Source organism: Galendromus occidentalis, unplaced genomic scaffold, assembly GCF_000255335.2.
Source record: "Galendromus occidentalis unplaced genomic scaffold, Mocc_1.1 scf7180000077443, whole genome shotgun sequence".
NCBI lineage: Eukaryota > Metazoa > Arthropoda > Arachnida > Mesostigmata > Phytoseiidae > Galendromus > Galendromus occidentalis.
The window spans coordinates 96,235-117,712 of record NW_003805431.1 but is presented as its reverse complement, the minus strand read 5'-3'; the positions used below and the strand labels follow the sequence as shown (position 1 = coordinate 117,712).

Genomic DNA, 21,478 nt, shown 5'->3' with positions numbered 1-21,478 from the left:
CAGATGACGATCAAGGGATGGGAGCGAGAGACGGGGAACCTGCTGTCTGCCCGGTCGAGGCGCGTAATCACTTCGGACAGACATCTTCTACAGGCGAATTTCTGCTGGCGGGCACTGCGGCGTCGGCAGCAGCTGGTTGGGTGTCTGCAATTATCTTTCGAATGTTGTTAGTAGCCGGTCATATGTTACATACGGCTGTCGCAAACTGTCCCCAACATCAGAGTGCTCCGAGAGCGAGAGACAGTGGTGAGACAGAGAGCGATTGAGATAGCGATGAAGACGACCACATACAGAGAACCGAGGGGACTGAGTTGTGCGTCTGGCTGTCCGGAGGAGACCGGAAGTTGGACTCGTCTCCAGCTTGTTGAGTGTGCCGTAGCCAATTATCGTCACTCTGGGAAAAATGAAATCCCATTTTCCTTTTTTCTCGCCGTGCTGTCTGGGACTTTGGGGACGGTTAGCCCCATCGCAGGAGGACAATGTCCGCCAAGGCGAATAGAGGGAGCTCGCGGCCGCCACTAATAATTCTAAGAAGCCCTCGGAATCCATCCAACGATCGGAGAAAGGGGTAGAATCGCATGTATGTATTTCTTCAGCTTCATAACAAGGAGCTACCCAGTTTTGAGTCTCGATTTACCCACGAATACCGGGAGGACACTTCCTTTGGATTTCCGAATTCTGAATAGTGAACGTCGAGTTTCTCGTCACCGTCACTCTCGGCGATTAGGATATCCTGATCCTCCATCGCACGCGCCCGTCCTTGTACTTCATACGGCATGCTTCTACGAGCATCCACGGTCGAATTTTGGGCGAAGGCGCACAAGTTTCTCCAACCAAGGAAATATAATTCTATGACATCGATGGTACAGCGTGGGGACGCCGATTGAACGACGCCTGATCGTCCTCTGCGAATCACGATTTCCCGCGTATACTGTGTATTTTTCGTCCGGCTCAGAGGACCTCGGGTCTGATTGAAACTTGGCGGGCTATTAGGTGATTGGGAACACGACACGGGGCATTGATTGTCAACGCAGCCAGAGTCAACTTCTTCTCATCCCCCGGGACGAAAGTTTTTGGTAGACAGATATGAACGTGCCTGACTTGAATTGTTGGCGTCGAGGTAATAACGCCACCGTCTGATGTTCCGTCCGTCCGTCAGTCCCTTCGTTCGTACTCCCGCTCGCTCGCAATCTGAGTCCAATGGCTTCACGGCTGCGAGTTGAAACTTCGCGAGTGTCAATTATTTCTGACATGGAAGCCTCATATGCAGGGAGTCTGGAGGATGAGTCATACGGAACTCTAAAATACTTTTCCCCACTTCGGGATGCGGTCCTTCGATTCGGGGACGCGGTTGTTCTTTAAGTGGAGAAGCTGTTTCGATGAATATGATGATACTGTAAAAAGCAGCCTTGGAGTTTCCATGAGGCTCAAGCGTCAGTTGGCATTCGGGAGAGGGACTGACGCTACACGATGCACGTCGTTCAAGTCATTTGGAGAACCAGCACGAGAGCCGCAGACAGACAAGCAATCAATGCTGAGTGGCTCGGAACGCGATGAACAACGTTGCGTTTGCTTAGTCGCGGTCTCATCAGAAGGTGGGACGCTTCCAAGCTATTAGGGAAGCCGCTGCAAAGAGAGAGGGGTCTTGCGTCTTACGACAGAAACCTCATCAGGGACCGTCTGCTGAGGAATAAATAAGCTCGCTCGCTACCTCGTAGGTCTGCCTCTTTTCTTATCTGTCGATTCTTCCGCAACCCGACTGCCCGAAGATGAAGAGGAACAGGCATACGAGGGAGCGACTCATAGAGAAACTCTGCGCTGGAAGCGGTGAGACGACACATAGACGAAGAACAACTTGCTTGACTGGGGGTGGGGATAATCTAAGAACGGAAAGACAAATTTCGCCGCCCGGAGCTGACGAGCTCTGTCATTACATGAATTTCTATCGATTTTTCCTGCTGGTGGATATTCGGGTAGTCATTTCCTGGGCTTTGCAGAGGACACGAAAATTCTCGAAAATGAATCTCACGCAGAAGACTGCGTAGGTGTGAAGAGTTCACGATCATTCGCGGTGTATTCTTATCCCCAACGAATAATTCCATTTCCATCGCTATCTGATCAAATAAATTGACCACCTCGACTTCACTCCCCTCCGGAAAATACAATGCTTCCCTCAAGCTCGAATTCGTAGATTCGCTGTGTTTCGCCGTTCAGTGTCGACCGTCGTTCTCCTTGAGACTTCGAAACTTCTTCGCGTCGAATCTGTCTCGCGTTTTTTTTGGCAGCTGTACATGCACATCGGAAGACTCCGTCTCAGCGCTTCGCGTCTGCTTCGTGTCTTCTCCAATATATCTCCTCGTCGTGAAATGTTGTGCAGCAATATACCGAGTAAAGCTTTCAGGGAAATAAAATTGGTGGACTACCGATCCCCCTTTTCTGATTTCCGAGGGAACCTCCGGACATGGGGGCTCGATTTCCGCTGCGTGGGGTGAATGCAAAATCCATTCAGACCCGGTATCGATCCTCTTCCCCGTCATTCCGAATTCCGTCAATCATCGCGAGGAGTTTCGACAAAAAATTGATGTTGAGGCAGAGGAATATACCGCTCGAGGATTATTGGAGGCGCTCGGTCAGTCCAGACCCAGCAGCGAGCGTCTGACTGAGGAAAAGAAACTCGCGAACCGGCGCGTCGTTGATTCCGCCTGAACTCTGATCCGCCAGTCTCGGGCAAGACACCGACGTCGTTTTCGAAAGACACTTTCAGTGAATGAATGAACGAACGATTACCTCTCGATTTATTCAAAGAAAATTTATTCAAGTGAGATTAGGACTTGGAAAGAAATTAGCCGCCCAGGAAACTGAGTCCCCCGAGGGCCCCACACTGGAGGATTCCACCCGAGATCATCCTCGAATCCCACTCTGTACATGTGAATTTCGTGCGATGCCACGATAGCTCGGTGCGAACGGATCCTCCACCGTGACTTCCCAGATAACTCGCTCGCCGCGAGCCCATGGCTCTATAGCCATGCCGTCCGGCCGAAGCGCATCATTCTTCGGAAGGTTCCGAGGCTCCTCGGTGCTAGGAACTCCCGCCTGACGTAGAACACGTACTAAGAGGTCGTTGATCGCTGCATGACGCGCCAACCGACCGAAAGCAAGCTTATAGCGGCTGAGCCGTGACTCCCCTCGAGTTGCAGCCGTCGGAAGATGGTCTCATGCAGCAAGCTCTTCGCCTCGAGGGCTGGAGCTATTCCAGCATCGAAGACCGGAGCACCCAGGAGACCTCAGCGATCCTTCGGTATATGGCTGAAGACTCTGACTCCGAAAAACCATGGATGGAGAGCACACACTTCGCGGGATTCATGTTGAGGCCGTGTAGTGCGTAATTGGCCCGGATTCGATCGACATCATCCACGATGTCCTGTGGGTTCTGGCTGCATATCGAAAAGTCGTCCAGGAAAGCCAAAACGACGTCACCCCGGAGCGACTCCAACGTGCTCTGGACAACGAGGCAGAACAGTGCCGGAGAGAAGACATCCCCTTGCTGACAGCCGGTCCCAGACTCGATTCTGATGTCCTCGAAGAAAATGGGAGTCGGCGTGCTGTACGTCTGGGCGACCATCCGGTAGATCTCAGGGGCGAGCTCGTGAGTCCGCCTCAGCATCGTGTTGGGTCAGTGGCTGTTGAATGCATTTTCGAAGTCAACTTTGAGCAGGACACTCTCCTCGGCGTTATTTGAGAACTTGTGGACACTGCGTACGGCGATTTCGGAGCAACCGCGGGCAACGAATCCCAACCGATGTGGGCTGAGCGCAGCAGCGACAGGTCCCCTCAAGCGCCAAGAGAATCTTAGTCGTGAGTCTCCGCAGAGTGCTCCCGACGGCGATTGGTCGGAGGCCCCCGGACGACTTTGCTACCGCGATCAGCCACGAGCCGAAAACGATGTCGCGTTCTTCCTCAGGGACTCGGCCACGAGCCACCACGTCGCAGACCCTGGCGAGGTCGGCCACGAGAAGCCTCCTGAGCTCGCCTCCGACGGACAGCATGTCGAGAATGTGTTGCACGGTTAGGCCATCGAGTCCACCCGAGCTGCCTAACGGAAAAGTCTCAAGTGCCTCTAGAACGCTTTCGCTAGAAATGGCCTTGGGCAAGGCCGTTGGGGACAACGTCGGGATGAGATCATCCTCGCGAGGTGGCGGGTGCTTCGTGATCATCTTCTACCTTAGGCGGGGATCAACGGGTGAAACCAGCGATTCGGAAGAGGACTGCAAACGGAGCGCTTCTCTGAGATCATTGATGGCGTTTCGTTGGCACTCATTGTGAGTTCGAAGCGCGAGTCGATACGTGAGCGGCTGACTTCGTGCGGGAGCTGACAGGGGCTGAGTCCCCGGCTGATGCCGTTCTCTTGAGCACGGCCGCAACGGCTTGAGCAATCTGTGGGATCGCGGTGGTGATTGCAGCGGAGACGATGTCGGCGATCATGGTCTCGAGACTCGAAGAGACTCTCTCGACCACTCTGGCGGTGATTGTGGCGAAGAGATTCGAAATAGACGGCGGCGTGTGCTATCGAAATGTGCTATCTGATGTGCTACCTTATCTCGCCTTCAAACCTCAGACGGATGCGGTTCGACGGTTTCTGCACCTTTTCATTCTCGGAAGACGATGCAGATTCGCAGGTAGAATACTCCTCTCGCTGGACCTCAACGACGCCCTGTGGTCGGAGAAGCTCGAGCAGATCTCCCTCCAAGAAGGATGGATGGACGCCCGAAATGCGTCCCCAAAGAGAGGCTGCCGTCGGCAGATTGGGCCTGGCCTCGATTCCGGCGATCTGCGAGACATTCTTCAGGGTTTCGATCTGAGCCTGTAGGGGGACTCTGACCGTGATGCCGGGCTCCGGCGGCCGACATAACACCGCCCGCAGTGTCGGTCTCCGCGGACCCGGCTGAGGTGGCTGGCATCAGGGTGGTGGCGAAATGAAGAATCGAACAGCTGACGGACGAAATCACGAAACGGGATGACACAGCTCAACGGGGCTGAAATACGTCGCGAATAGAGTCGAAGAATGAGCTTGTGCTGCACGGGAAAGGGCTGGCGGTAGATAACCGCAAGTTTTCAGAGCAGGCACAAGATATCACAAGATCAGACGGAGCGACGGAAAATAATTTCGCACCGTACGAAGACTCAATGAGTGAATGAAAGGCGCGTTCGTTGGAACAACGAGGATCAATCCGATCTTGCTGATGCCAAGATCGACTCGAAATACTCACCGACTCGGTCCGCTGGCCTCATCTAAGCCCGGTCCTCAGGCAAATTCCATAATTCCAGAGAATTAGGGCTCAGCAGCCCACACGCAAAACTTTTGGATCTCTGTGAGCGCTTGGTAAGGACGGAACGACCTCTAACATCAGTCAGGATCGAACTGTTCGTGCTTGACTGCGAATCTCTTCAATGTTTCGGAAGAATTATTGTGCAGCGACTAACTACACCCAGACGCGCCAGGAGCCATGATTGCATATTCGTTTCCTTCCAAGTCTGAAGCTCGCGCGAGGGTGACTTCTTAGGCATTCGCCGCTGTCCACGTCGAGCAGGAACTGAGCCGCGAGAAGCTTCAGAGCAGAGCGGCCATCGACCCACGCCGATTCTTGTATTTTACGGATCGGAGCTCTCACGTGGGAGGAAAAGAATGCCGATCAAAGGTCTCAAAGAAAGATTCGCTACGTGAGGAATCGGCTCTGCGGCGCGTCCGAGACTCTCTCCGACTCTTGTTGAGCCTCCTCTGACATTTCCCCTCAGAGTCTGAGGGGAAATGTCGACACATGAGAATTCAAACGACATCGTGATAATCAGAAGCCGCCATTATTTTGAGTCATCCTGTCTTTACGATCGCTCCTGCTGACCGGGTACATTCAAATATTCGGCAAACGTTCTTTCGATCTCTCATTCACAGACTCATTGCCAGTTCTTCCATGTTTATCTCCTCCTCGACTTTCTAGGAAGAGACTACACCCTCGGTCCCTTCTGCTCTCATTCCATGTCGGCGGAGTGACGTCCACTTCTCCTAGCCCGTCGCCTTCCGCTTAGGGGGACAAGGCGGATGTAAGTAGCTGAATCGTATAATTAAGATGGTTCAATGACCTAGAGGACTTGCGTCGTTGGAATGCGATAATTGTTTGATCCCCTCTGCGCCTGGGACTCTCCTCGGAGAGCTCCTCTCTTATCGCCGCAACGGTTCTCCAGCGGCCCATTCCTGAGCTGTGGAAATCGAGTTACCACTTGACAACCTAGTTGCGAATGTTTCCAGCCTGCCTCGATCGGAACAGAGCTTGTTGACAATTACCATCAATTGGGGCTAATTTTGGCGCAACGACGCCAATTCACAGCTAAGTTCACTTGTTTCTCGCCCAGGCGGAGCGATGGTGAGCCATTCCGAAATGAGCTGTGAAACGACATCTGTATCAAGAGCGTCCGGAAACTCATAGTCGGGTCACGATTTCCGGCCGAACGAGGCAAGGCTGCGGATAGTCGAAGATTCTACAGCTACCCGAATAATTTCATATACCGCCTGTTACATATTCGATTCGGTATGCTCCGTGGATTAGAACCACCTTCCCCTGTGCTTGGTGTTTGCGACCTCAGCACGCTTCGCCCAATCGTTCGGAATCATGGATGAGGTTAACATCGAGATATAATGCTTTCCGGGACTGAAACCGATATCCATCGTCATCATGTCATCATTCATCGGACTTCGCGTCACGGGCGGCTCAATCAATACTTCCGAAGGTGTAGATTAGATTATCCGGAAAATCCCAGACGGGAACCATCGAGTTTCAGAGGAGTCTGGCCAGTCGATGCCGTTCGTATGGTACTTGGAAGCGGAGATCTGATATCGGGACCCGGATCTGCATTGAGTGTATGGGCGTTCCGTTTTGTATTGAATGTAAAATCGGATCACACACGCGATCTCTCGAAAGACGTCGAAGGATCGAATTCGATCCCCGGAACAGCAGCCGGGCTGGACCACGCACTGCAGCGTCATTGCTCTCGATACTAACTATCGGCTCATCACGCGGAACCATTCAGAACTTCGGGTGCTGAGACCGTGAACTGCGTAAAAGTTTCGCTCATGGAAGTGTTGACGTGGAAGCGACGAGGCGACCGCGCGCATTATACGGACTGAGCGTTTGCTTGGGATGTTGAGGAAATCAAAAAACGCTCGGTGAAACTTCCGGGAACCTCCGAAGGGAGGAGATTCTCCCGCGGGGTACCCTCCGGTGCAGGGGATATCAATCCCAAGTTACAAGGCCAATACATCTATTCTGCAAGTTGTACTATTGACTTCAGATGAACACGTGTTTGCGCGTGATTCTCTTTCAAACTCGTGTTTTCCGGTTAGGTGCGCTTTCGGGTAGATACGTGACCTTCATTCCGCGTAACCGAGAACTTCGGAAGCATCCTAGGAACGAATGACAAAAACTTACCGGGCTGATCGAGGGAAAATGCCCCAGAACGAATCCCACCGATTCGGGTGGAAATCACTGTTGAAAAATTTCCCTGTGAGGTATCCCGGGTGAGAAAAGATTCAGCGAAGATTCCCTGAGCAACGTCACCGCGGACTTAACGAAGTGATCCACCGGGTCGAAGCTCTGTTTCTTTCCAGGTGTATCATAACTCATGATAAATGATAAATTGAGAATACTCACTCGTTGTATAAGTCAGTCGAATCGGTGACGACCATATTGTATTATCATCGAACGATTTCCCTGCGGTGGATTGTGTGAAATCACGTATCACTGATTCCGGGATAAGGGAGCCGATTCCCAATCACGCTCTCGAGAATTATTTCGAATCTCGCGAGAGTTCCTCGGACGAGTACTGACATCCGGCGTCCGTTGATGACGTCTGTCTCAAACTGAAGTTTTTGGATCGAATCTCGAATCGACGCGGAGGTCGGAATCACGAGTACTCCTCAAGCATGACTAATTGTAAGTAAGACATATACTGGAGAGCTAAGATGCGAAATCAGCCGTGTCATATTGCGGCAATGACCAATTCTCGGCATCGTTTGGAAATCTGGCACAAAGTATCTGACGTCCGCGATGGAATATCAACTTGATCCCCGGAGCTCAGAGTGAAAGTATTCTGAAGTCCGTGCTCTGAACGCCGAGGTGGGATCTGGATAGATTATCGCCCGATAGAGTAGAACGCGATTCCATGAATTTTTTTAGTTCAGTAAACCATGATTCTGGTCCCGACCTTCGGTAGCGTAATGGTGAACGCTATCGATTGAGTACAGCGCTAGAAAGAGAACTGAATTCCCAGGTCCCAAGCGTGCTTACTAAATCGAGCGCCGACTGTAGATAAGTATCGTTTGATCCGCTACTATCCCTCCGTCAACGGATTCGATGCCGACTCGCCTCCGCAGAACAGACCGCTTGTAACCCTCGGCTATCCGTCGGTAAATGCTCCGATCTGCAGCCCGTCGGATGCTCAACTCAACAACGGATCACCGTTATCTTTGGGAAAATCTCCGCTGATAAGAAGGAAACGGATGAGTCAAGAATAGTTATGAAAAGTCTGATATCATCGAATGCGATAGTTTTTACGGAACCCAACGATCGATCATCATCGACGATCTACGTAAGCCTGAGAGCGGCCAATCGGAACGACGATTCATGACTGAGAAACCGTATCTCTAGAGCTCGCGCCGCCCGCTTCTGATACTTGGCCACCCCATACTCTTGTGAGGAGCTTTCCCGGCGCTACGTCTTCTCCTCGACGTTGAGACTCTCCCGGGCTAGAAATTGCCCAAGATGGAGTTCCCCGGTTTCCAGCCGGGAGAGGAAGACTATGCTCGGGAAAAAATGAGATATAATGCGTGGGAGGTGCTGTATCAACGTCGGAATCATATTCATAATCGTGATTCCAAGTCCTGCCTCGGCGTGATTCTCCCATCCTTATCATGGAATTCTGCCCATATTATCGGACGTTCGGTCATCTCGTCTTGGAAACAAATCTTGAACCCCACTTCCCCGATTATCTAGCGACTCATTGATAAAGAGCAATGATCAGAGGGGGAACGACATTTAATGACGCGGGGAAGCTGTGAGACAGCCAAGGAATGAAGGTGTGAGCGTCGGCGCATACCCACATTCTGTGCCTGGCTTCACGAAACCTTCTCCTGGAGAAGATGGGTTTCGCTTCGAAATCTCGGCTACGATCCTGGTTTTTGCTGTCTGTCGTACTCGCAGCTCTGTCGGTGCTTGTTCTGCAGTGGACGGGTGTCGTCGGCGAAATCATCGATACGGTGCTCCCGAAGACGTCGGATCCGGATGAATTCAAAGACATCGTGAGTGACAGATGATTTTCGCAAGCCAAGCGGTTTCTGAGCAGAGCAGTTTTAGGGACTCCTTCTGCGGATTTAGAGCTCCGCAGGACGGAGATTCAGATCCCCCTCGTTCGAGTGTGCCCTGAAACTCGGAGACCGGCGGCTCTCGGCATGATGCTCCGAGCTCTGAGAGAGAGGTGGCGATCATGCTCCGGAACTTGTCCAGATCCTGAAGGAGTGATTCAGAATAAGTGCGGGTTGCTTCTATCGTTCTAGGAGGAGCTGATAGTGAGCCGAGGTTTCAATTTTTCACGGCATCATGTTTCTATATCCGATGGCTTCCGGATAGAAATACATCGTATGTGGCGTGAAGAATCCAGGAACTCTTCCTTGTTACCAATTGTTTTCGGAGCGCATCTACTCGGGATCTCGAACTCCTACGTCATGGATGCTGATCGTAATGGTACGGAATTCGGAGCCATCCCCGATCTCGCGATTCTCTGATATTCTCATTCCTTCCGGGTGGTTTCCATCCAAATATTTCCATCGAAGACGTTCTGATGATCGGTGATCGGTCGATGCCACGAGAGCCGCTCTCGGCCGATCGCAGAAGAACAAACGGACAAAATATGTTCGGTCGTCTTGATAGTTTGCAAATGAGAATCTTCGCATGCCCTGTAGCTCGAAACATGCCAGTTGAGAAGATTGTAGAGTATTCTGACGTTTCTACTAAGCGGTCTTATGCATTCTCGAAATGGTATTTTCCCGTCAGCATTTCCGTACGCGAACGCTGGCTTCGACGTCTGGCTTCTGAATGATCGAGGTTCTCGGTACTGCGAGGAAGATCCGAATCTCGATCCTACACAGCAGGCCCGAAGAAGGCATGATTTCACTGTCGTCGACCTAGGTGCCATTGATTTGGCCGAACAGCTCGACTACATCCTCCGCGAAACTGGTCAAAGAAAGGTGGGAATACATCCTGACGTCTACGCCGTGGAAATTCCCCATCCCACGGCAATCGGAGTCAATCAAATTTCTCAATCAATAACTACATATCGCAGGTGAATTACGTCGGAGTATCGCAAGGTGCAACGAAGCTTTTTGCTCTCTTGGCGAAGAAGCCGTCCTACAATCGGAAGATAGCGAAAGCGACGAGCCTTGGGGGCTATCGCAGTGGCTGCTACAATCATCAAGCGATGTTCCTCCCCTCCATTCTGTCGCAAGCTTTCGGCGTAAGTTCGAGCGGTTTCGCGTTTTCTTATCGCGAGAGAGCCTCTTATAGTTGGAAGGTCCGCCAGAGATCGTTATTAGGGATACATAATTCGTAATGAAGGGCGGGATCGGCGGAAATAGAGGGTGGGCGCCGTCTTCGGACGAAAATGGCGAAGCGAAAAGAAACCTGAGAGTCACCCTCTCGGAAACTCGGAGTTTTTGATCATACATGGGCAACGAGATCGGACCCATTCGGTCAAACCCTCGGCAGGCCTTAGGATGACTATAAGAGGGATCTTTTCTCGGACGAACGAAGCAAAGTCGAAGCCAGCTTGTATTATATAATCGTGGGGAAGGGGGCAAATAACCGGAATCCTTCAATGTTCCAGGACTTCTTTTTCGAGATGATTTCGAAGACACACCTCCTCAATCGGGATATTTCTTTCATTTCGAGAATCCCAAAACCGTGCGAGTTCACTTGCGTCAATATCCTGGGTTTCCAATCAGACTACTATCTCAACTTCGTATGTTGTTTTGGGGGAGAAGTTGCTCACTGAATTTGTACCGGAACATTTCACGTTTCACGCCTGTTCGAGATACTGTGAATTGATAGCAATTTTTGTCCTGCAGTCCAGGTTTGGAGTTTACGGAAGATTCTTCCCCGCCGGAACCTCCTTGAAAAACCTCTTATGGATGGCTCAGGTTCGTGCATCTGTCTTGACATACCCGTTCCTACCACTCGATTCCTATGTAAGCCACAAGACCACTGTTTCCATTAAGGACAGAACTGTGAATGGAAAACCGTGACTATATATCGAAAATTTGGAGCCCCTTGACTCCACGAAGTATCGGGCGCAGGGCCGACCCGGACTAAATGATCAATGATCGTTGTCTCGTGATCCGGACGGTCTGTGTGCAAACCCATTTGGGGTTTTCGCGACTTCGAAACCCTGGAGCTCGACTGAGACATCAGAAGAAACATGCATAATTCTTACTGCATTTTCCCAAAGAGCTGGCGATTCGGCTGTGACGGAAATATGAGAGAGTTTGACTACGATCATGGGCTCATACCTCGCCTGCTGATGAAACTCGGCTTGAGATCCTCCAAAAACCTCGAAAAATATGGGACAACGGAGCCGCCTATTCTCGACGCGAAGAACATCGACATCGATCTAAAGATGTACTACTCCGATGGCGACATTCTGGTGCCTTTAGAGGTAAGTGTTTGCCTCTGACCGCGATGGCGAAGGAGCCCTCCAGGCCGAGGCTCCTCTCTCAGTATCGGCCTTTCCGGAGACGTGAGTTTCCCTCATCACGGCGTTTCTTCTCCAGGAAACCTTCAAAATACAGAAAGATCTCAATGTGCCAGGCAAGAACCTTCACCGCATCCCTGATTGGCGCTTTTCGCACTTCAACTTCGTAATCAGAAAAGGACCGCACGCGATCGATGAGCACGGAGTGAATTTCTTCCGAGGGATCGAATCGGAGTGGAATCCTGAAACATATCTCGACCAAGGAGCGGATATTGGGAGGAGCGTTTCTGCCTAGCTCCCGCTAGAGCCCACGTGGCTCCGAAATGTTTCGGCCCATGAATGCCCTCTTTCGTCGGATAAATGCTCAAGGAGCCACTTTTGTTCGGAATGGTCTAGAGTCTAGAGCATCGCGAATATGATGTCGTTCTCCGACCGGGTGCTGTATATATGAATAATTAACCTGGTCTGTCCGATGTTCTCCGAAGTTTTGTGGTGTTATTCTTGCATTCTCCTCGAGGCCGAAGGGGCCCTTCAGGTCGTTGGGCGAATTTTCAACCCCTCGGAGCAAAAAAAAAACTCTATCGCTCATGTGAGAATATTTATCCTAGAACCAAAAGAAAAGTTCGAGCCGAATGCTCATCGGTTTGAGAACGCTCACTGTCGCCAGTGGTCTCGACCAGGCGCTACATGGGTAGATGGGCGTGAGATGCCCCTCCTGGACCGAGGAATCACAGATGGCTCCGCGGAGCTCTCCAACCTCGATATACTGAAACTTATCGCAGCAGTGTACTATAATGAATTCGCAACTACCATCTGCGCAGATTGAGATCAGCGATGGGCGCTCATCCGAAGGAGGTTTCGTCGCCTAAAAATGCCCCAACTCCTGCCGTCCACCACCCCTGCTCCAGTACCCACAGCTCATAATGGAGTGAAGGTCGTGGAGGGACGGCGTCCAGTCGCGGACGGTCTGCTCTCGAGCACAGACATCGCCGCTACAAGAGCTCGTCGAGGCGTACGTCTCGCTGTCCCTGCTCGCGGACCTGGACGGAGTCTGTCGCTAGTCCGATTCTCCTCCGAATCCCGGAACAGGCGACGCGCTCCATCCGCTCCTCGAGCGACCAAGGATCTCAGTTGCGGCGCTAGCCGAACGCTACGATCGCTGCGGCGCCCACCCCTCAGAATCGGGACATCAGCGTCCCGATTTTCGAAGTCGCTGGACTTTTTGAGGAGCAAGCAACCTCTTGGGAATGTTGAAAAATATATCATGGTATCCCACGCGCGGAAGCGTCGGACAACTACCGAAGACGATTCACAGCGACTAATAGCTGGGGGAAGAGGAGGAGGCGTCATTATCCTACGGAAGTACGCTGTACGCATATGTAAACTGCAACTCTGTTGTCAGCCCCTCCCCTTCTATATAGGTTCCTGATCTTCAGCGTCCTGGAGACGAATTTTGGCACCGCCTCTCGCTGATCTCATCCTCGATACAAAGTAGAAAGCATCATTATTAAGCTTCCCTGACAATAATTTGGGAACCATCTGTCGAAAAGACTACATGATGTAGTAATCATCATGGAGAGAGCGATGACGAAGGGACAAGGGGGACTCCGGAGCTTTCTTCCAACGGCGATGGAATCGACAAGGAAATCTTGGTCTCGATCCCGGTACCTGCTCTCTTTCATTTTCGTATGTCTTTCGCAATCTCTATCGCGAAAGAATGATTTTTCGTTGATCTCCTCGATAGAGTGTTCGCGAGGACGCCAGATCCGGATGAACTCAAGCTCTGACAAACTCTGTTGGGTAAAAAAAATTTTTTGTCGGGCCGTGTAATTCGGGAACCATCTGTCAAAAAGACTAGATGATGTAGTAATCATCATGGAGAGAGCGATGACGAAGGGACAAGGGGGACTCCGGAACGACAAAATAACGCACCTTGGCAGCGCTGACGTTATCCTATGAGCGGTGCCAGGCGAAACTTTCTTCCGACGGCGATGGAATCGACAAGGAAATCTTGGTTTCGATCCTGGTACCTGCTCTCTTTCATTTTCGTATGCCTTTCGGTATTTCTATCCCGACGGAATGATTTTTTCGTTGATCTTCATGATAGAGTGTTCGCGTGGACGCTGGATCCGGATGAACTCAAGGGAGTCGTGAGTACAAATAGAGCAGTTGTGCATTCAGAAAGCAATGCCGGAGAAGTCGTGAGCGCGGGGCAGTTGAGCGGCTCGGGCAGCCAGAGAAGATTCGGGTAGCGCGTGGGGCCGAAATGTCTCAAAGAAAGCGTCGGTGCGCTCATCGCGCTAGGGAAGCACTCTCTCATCGAATCGCTCAGTCCAGACTGAAATTCATTTACCGCACCCGAGGGCGCGGTGGAGTCTTCCCCCTCACCGAGAATTCCGAAGTCTCATTCAGTGAATTATATCTCTGCTGTCTCATCCCCGCTCCCATGATATCGTCCTGTTCCTATACTGCGATCTCTGTTGGGGGATGGTCTCTCTCATCTCGAAGCTCCCCGCATGAAGCACGCAGGCGAGACTTCGAAAGCGAACGAGGAACCATCAGCGATTCGAACCAGATACTCCGGAACATTCAAGAAGGAATATTTCCCAGGAGAGCTTTCAGAAATTTACACCGGGAAGAATGACGACTCGAGTGAAGTAATTCCAAATGAGCGCCGGTATTGGCGTTTTGGGTCGTCTGCCGAGGACTTCTCTGAGCCCTTCGGATCAAGTTTAATAACCCCACTTTTTGTGTCGAGCTGGGTGTTTCTCATATCTTTCGCGACAGACTAAACGCGCCGCTTCTCCCCTCCTGCCGATGAGATGAGCTAATGAGGAGAGCCTTTATGGTTACAGGAGGAGTTAATAGTTAGTCGAGGCTATAACTTCTCCCGGCACGAGCTTGTCATGACCGACGGTTACCGCATCGAAATCCATCGCATGTGGCAAGAAAAAGCCAGGAACACTTCTTTGCTGCCCGTTGTGATCGGAGCGCATCTTTTCGGAACCTCGGCGATCTACGTCTCGGACGATCATGTGAATGGTACGATACAAATAAATACAGATCTCATTCATTCGGATCATGCAATCACTATCTGTTCGGGCTGATTGTTAATCTTTGAGGAAATCATAACCCTTTCGATCGACAAGTGCTGCGACGTTTCATGCGGCCATGAGAGTCGATTGGGTTTCTGGAGTGGCTGGAAGAATCACATATTTGTCCCCGAGATATTCGAGAAGAACCATCGCGCTAGATGACTGAGAGCATCCATCTCTAATTTTCAGCGTTTCCGTTCGCGAAAGCAGGCTTCGACGTATGGCTCTTGAACGACCGGGGTACTCGATTCGGCAACAAACATTCGGAGATCGACCCGGAGAAGTACTCCTACGATCCTCATGATTTCACGGTCATAGAGCACGGCGTGATCGATTTGGCTGAGCAGCTGGACTACATCCTCTGGGAAACGGGTCATGAAAAGGCGAGACTACTTCCTGACCCGTGTAGGGCACGAAATCAGAACTCGATAATTACGGGGTCCCGCTCGAATAACAGTGATTACGTCCAACCCAGGTCAATTACGTCGGAGTTTCGCAAGGCGCGACTAAGCTATTCGCATTACTTTCGAAAAAGCCATCATATAATCGCAAAATCGCTAAAGCTTTGAGCTATGGAGGCTATCGCAGTATGTGTCACAACGCGCACACGAAGTTTTTCCTCCCGCTTCTACATCATTCGATATTTGGCGTGAGTTTGCTTGATCTGCGGTCATTTATATGGGACGATCGCGTGGGGGTATGACGAACTTTCAGCTCCGCTAACGTTCCAGGACTCCTTCCTGAATGTATTGCGTCCGGGCCATAACCTCGATATGGATTTTTCCTCAATCACCAGATACCCGAAAATTAGCGAATTCGTGTGCATCCACTTTCTTGATTGCCAGTCGATGCATTTCTTCAACACTGTGAGCTTCTGGAGGGAAGAGACTTCGATCAATCCTAATCAGGGGAATTTTCCTGTAGCTTCGCGAAGGGACAAATGATTGACTCTTCTCTCTCTCTCTCAGTCTAGATTCGGCGTTTACGGGAGAGCAATCAATGCCGGCACCTCGAGGAAGAACCTCAAATGGATGGTTCAGGTCTGTATATAAGCATCTGCGGTCTCGAACCTCAGTATATGTCGCTCGGCATCGCGTCTAATTCCTCCCAGACTTGCGTGATCGGGTAGCCAAGTGAGTCATTCAGGCGATGATCGTGTGAGATCCTTGTTGTCCCCGTTCTAGAGTGCGCCTGTCTCCGTTCCATCCTACGTCGAGCCACTCCGATCAAGTCGGAGCTGGAGGATTTGAGCTCCTCCAAATCGAACTCGACTAGGAGCGCCTGAGATTCCGGAGAGCCGCTCGGGATTTGAGAGGAACCTATGGAACCGCCAACCCACGATATGAAAAGTTGCGCTTCGGTCTGAATTTCAAGGGATTCAGCCAGCTGGGTTGGCCGTATCGAAAAAAACCCTCGGGTGTTGGGCTGTTGAATCCCGGAACCATTGCGCTGATTTCCGGAAAATCTGTCCGCAGACGGGTGTCGATGGACCGACTGAAATTCTATCTCAAGTCGGCGATGTCCAACATCGCGTACGAAACGGAAGTTCAACAGGGGACTGGGAAGTTTACTCGTTTCCGAAGCCATGTCGGGAAATGTTCGGTGAATGGCGATGTTTCTGCGGTCCCTGGAAACACACACGCCGAAATCCTTTAACGAGCGAACGGACCACGGCTCAAGTGATGAGTGCAAAACTTCGGAGGTCGGTCCTCGCTTCGCCGGCGTTCTTTTTCAAGATCATCGACGTCGGCGAAGCCTCCGATGACATGATAGTCACGCGCTGTAGCTAGTCGTCACGATTCATCAGGAGCTATAACGGAACGCTTCCGGCGCCGCTCATCATGGGAGCTCCATCATTGTTGCAATTTATGACACGGTTATTCTCAGATATATTCCTTCGGCTGACTTGAACTCGAACGTGATCCACTTTCCGGAATTCCGGCTGGTACACCCATGAAAGTTATCGGAACGGCGGGAATTCACGGCATATTCCTGGTTTAGGAAGTCGTGCCGGGATGACTTCTAGACGGGATTCGATCATCCCTCGTCCTCTCATTCTGAGGCATATCCTCGGATCGACTCGGATCACAGCTCGGCGCTAATCGGTGTTCCCCGTTCCATTCCATCAGGTTCATAGCTGTTGTTCATAGGTGCTGGAGTCAGAACAAAGTGTGACGTCCATACTGTTCTGCGTACTTCTCAGCATGACATTTCATCTTGTCGAAGATGGTTTTGAGTTCCCTGCAGTCCTCCGGTTTATATATCAAAGATTCCGAGGTGATAGATCGTTCCGCCGCAAAGCTTTTGCGGAATTCCCCGGAGTGGAAAAGGAAATACTGACAAAGTTTCATACTATGGATATGTTGTTATTCATTATCCGGTGAAATACCACATATGACACAACCCTCGTCCCTCCTCGTGGGGGGAAAAATCACAGAGTAGTGTGTCCCTACAGGGAGTACGGCGAGCCTCGCGACGACCCCCCGACGAACTCCCGCTTCTCTCCACGAGCCCGAGTCCACTAGTGATATCGAGCTCTTCCAACAGGGCCGGCGATTCGGTTGCGATTCAGAAATGATGGAGTATGATTACGATTATGGGCTTCTACCTCGTCTGTTGACGAATCTCGGCTTGAGAAGATCGAAGAACCTCGAGAAATACGGAAGCCTGGAACCGCCCAGCCTCGATTCAGATAACATCAAGATCGATCTCAAGATCTACTACACTGATGGTGATGCCCTCGTACAGCCAGAGGTAAATTCACGACAATCAAATGCGCGTTGCATCGAGACACCGGACATTCACGGTATTGACCTGAAAACTCAGGAACCCGATTTTGAAACTTGTGCTGAGCATGAAAGCATTTCTTCTTCAGGAAACCTTCAAACTTCAAAAGGATCTCAACGTACCAGACAAGAACCTTCACCGCATCCCTGACTGGCGATTCTCGCACTACAACTTCATAATGAGAAAACAACCGCATGCAATCGATGTACACGGCCCCAATTTCTTCAAAGGCATTGAGTCAGAGTGGAATCCGATGATGAGCGAGGACGTCTAGGTATCGGGACCGGGGAAAGTCTTGCATACTCCCGTCTTTCCCCGTGTCCGGACGGAGGATCGAGACTCTTCGATTCAGGAATCTCTCCGATGGACAACGCATACTGCAGTCTACAACGCGGGCCCTCGAGGATCGCTCGAGACTCGGCGGGCTCACATAATTCGTTTGGGAGGCGCTCTCGGGATAACGGAGATGAGAAAGACGACGGATCTCGTGCGATTACCCCTCGAGCAAGGGTCGTGAGCCGAAGGACCCGCTACAAATGACTGAGATGAACGTCAAAGAATGAAACATTCAGTTGTTTGCTGCATGCATCCACTTCGAGATTTCGATTTTCAGCATCGAGCAGAGTTTCGCTGCATGCCAAAAGAAAATCGCGAGTTTTCCAACGAATAAAGATATCGGTTGAGGGATCCTCCCGTTTTTCTCCATTTTGAGCAAACAACACGGAGTCCTGGAATTGCATGCCCTGGAGTAATTACACGAATGGAGCTCGCGAACTACATCCACAGAAGACACGGTTCCCGAGAGTTTTGCCGACGTCCGGCTAACACGGTACTCTCCGCATATTTTGAGATCAGCGCCGAGCCATCAGTCTTGAGTCCTGATCCATTGCTCCGCCGATCCATTCATCGGCTCTTGCTCTTTTTCGAAACTGCTAGGGGATCGTGTGCCGGACGTCTGTTAGAGTTCGAGCAATTCTGCTCTCTCCTGGCTCGTCAAGGAATCTACAGGGGCTCATCGGTCTCGCATCCGCGGGAACAGGGCGCAGCATGCGTCTTCCATGTCGTCGCAGAGACTAGTGCGCTTGCGTTCCCGATGCGACTACTCCATGACTACGGGAGCCTTCCGGATGAATGGACGGTTTATTCATCTCCCTGAATCTTGGCGGAACGTCCATGGTGGCATCCTCAGCCAAGTTCGACTCTAATCTTGACCAATAATTATATCCCACATAGGATCTTCCTCGGGATCGACCAGAGCTCGAATGCCTCCCGTACGCGAATCAGGCTAACGGAGGAGCTGCGTGGCTTGTCCGGAGTGTGTCGGTGTCCGAGCCCTTCACTTCCAACATGCCCTACGCTCCGGAATCGGAGAGCAGCCCTTCCGAGCTTAGCAATGCAGACAGGTATAGTGTTTCAGCCCAGAAGAATCAGCTCCGCCTCCCGTTGTCCAATCGTACACGGATCCGGGGAAAGGGGGCTCCATGCGTATCACGATTCCATCCGCAAGTATGTGGAGTAGAGCCCGCAATGAGCTCTCGGCATCGAGTTGTCCGGCATCGAAGTGTCCTGGCGTAGAGCTGGAACGGCATCGAGCCGTCTGGCATCGAGCTGTCCTGAGTCGAGCCTCTCAGTCATCGAGTTGTCGGCATCGACTTGTCTTGTCCGCGAGAATGCTGCTCCGAGTGGTGACAAGCGAAGGACGGGATGTCCCTAACGGACTTCGCATCTTGACGTGGAACTCGGCGCTGGAATTCTCGTGGTCGCCATTCGGGCTAGGAGTGCTTGAGGGGGCGAGTTCTGACTCGGGCGCCATCAACACTCGGAACGCCACTGCTAGCATCATTCACGCCGTCCATATCTCCGATCGAACCTCGAAATCGGATTGCTTATCATCCAATAGGTGCGCAAGCTTACGGTGCATCACCCTGCAATCTACGACTCACGGAACTCGGGCGGAAGCATAAGACTCCGTCTTTCGTTCGCTTTCGGATTAGGATATAGGCGCCGTGAGACGATAGAGGGGGAACCGTCCTCCATCCGCTTGAACCGGATTCGAACATCTCTCCATATTTTGGAACTTGGAACAGCATCGCTCGACTCCGGTCGACTTCGAGTATGACTTCCATTTCGAATACCGAAACTGAGCGTCTCGGAATCAGCAAAATGACTGGTCGCGATTTCCCGGGAGACCGCACTACGTAGTACCTGCATGAGGAATTCGATGCAGAGTTCGCCAAAGTTTCATTTGCCTCGCAAGACGAGGGTCTGACGGTGAGATGGAGCGCTCCAATCAGGAGTGTTCTGACGGGTTTTGACCTTCTCCTTGGGTATGTCTTGATTGGGGTCCTGAAACGTAATCATTTTCCGTGAAAAAGTCCGCTCAATGGGTACAGACCAGTAGGCAATCATTCTTATGACTCAGATTACGGAGAATATATGATTCATGTAGTGGACTCATGATTTCTTACCCTATGTTTCTACTGGGTCAAATTAGAACCGGGACGCTTGAGACAGACTCATCCATTCGAGTCACCGAGATCTCCCGATGAACGCCGCTCTCGGATAAAGACCGCTCTCGGATACATACAAGCCCCCAGGAAAGAATTGAGGCGCAAATTGTTCTGATTATTCTGGGCGCATGGGCGCATATATTTGAGCGAAATCGATTTCAGCGCATGATCTGATATCACAATTGTCTTGGGCGCTGGATTGATCTGAGCGCATGGTGGAATTGTCAGAGGCGCTGCCATCCGAGTTTGGTTCGGCTATGATTCAAGATAAGTTGGACCGGCGGACGTACCACCTGCTGCGCCGACTCGGGTTCAGTCCGCTGTGATGAACCAAGCGCTCAAATCAAAATCGCGCCCTGTGCGAAGAGATTCAACGCGTCATCATTGCACAATCGGCTCCCCTCCAGAGGTTGAAAGCAGCAATCCCGGTCCGTGATTCCCCAATAATTAGGCGTACACCTGTCTGAGTGAGAATTGATGGGCCGGGAGAAGGGTATTAATGAGAATCGTCTGTGAGTTCTGTAAGGATGATTTCAGTTGACGAACGATGTGAGCGCAGAAGTACATATAGTGGTATTGAATGCGGGCTCCCCTTCTGAAGACTATCGGGCGCCCGAATAAGGGTTCGTACACAACATTATTTTTCGAAACTTCATCTCGGAGCTCTTCTCGACCTAGTTCGAAAAAGGGAGGCGTCACGAGCGTGGAGAGGATCTCTCTCTTGAGAGATATCTTCACGAGAGTTGAGCGGAGAAAGTGCCGCGAGCAGGATTCGGCGCGTCCTAGTCGAACCTCGGAGCCATACACCGGCTGAGCTAATAAGCATCTGAGTTTCGCTTGACAGATCGCATCATATCTCGATAAGTCATCGCAGCTGATGTAAACTTCGAGAGGAAAATCGGTCGGGACAGCAAGGAGGCATACGGGGGAGCGGGCTAGGGAACCCGAAGACTGACAAAACACATCGAGATATTCCCGGATTTTCCGAGAACAACGGTGTGATGGAAAGGCGATCCTGAGCTATGGATGAGTGGAGAAAGTACCGTTAGGGTGTCAGAAAATATTTCACGGAAACAGGGAGCAATCGAACTCTCTCAACGGATGTTTCGACAATTGAACCTCACAGTCACCGGGAAAATCTCCAAGCTTTGTCTGATTGGCCATGTAGATTCCAATCTGAAAAACTTTATTCGGTTTTAGCGCATATACTACATATTTGTGCACAATGTCAGCACCACGCTGGCCGACATCCGGCAGACCGTCCCTACCATTTCCAATCTAATGTTCGGCACCGAG

General features: G+C 51.3%; 1 protein-coding gene across 1 annotated transcript; it reads left to right on the top strand.

Annotated features, from left to right (window-relative positions):
- Nucleotides 1-9,187: 9,187 nt before the first annotated feature.
- LOC100906938 (uncharacterized) lies at nt 9,188-17,946 on the top strand. The gene is made up of 15 exons (XM_018639556.2): nt 9,188-9,346; nt 9,602-9,788; nt 10,098-10,291; nt 10,387-10,557; nt 10,927-11,061; nt 11,168-11,239; nt 11,548-11,754; nt 11,870-11,995; nt 14,646-14,832; nt 15,075-15,268; nt 15,361-15,534; nt 15,617-15,751; nt 15,854-15,925; nt 17,433-17,639; nt 17,761-17,946. The coding sequence occupies exons 1-15, from the start codon at nt 9,188-9,190 to the stop codon at nt 17,944-17,946; spliced, it is 2,406 nt and encodes an 801-aa protein (XP_018495072.2).
- The last annotated feature ends 3,532 nt before the right edge of the window (nt 17,947-21,478 follow it).

Excerpts from the sequence above, each read along its gene's own strand:
- LOC100906938 (XM_018639556.2), top strand. The coding sequence starts at position 9,188 with ATGGGTTTCGCTTCGAAATCTCGGCTACGATCCTGGTTTTTGCTGTCT. Across the intron at positions 9,789-10,097 it reads CATGGATGCTGATCGTAATG|CATTTCCGTACGCGAACGCT; the intron begins GTACGGAATTCG and ends TTTTCCCGTCAG. Across the intron at positions 17,640-17,760 it reads ATGCCCTCGTACAGCCAGAG|GAAACCTTCAAACTTCAAAA; the intron begins GTAAATTCACGA and ends TTTCTTCTTCAG.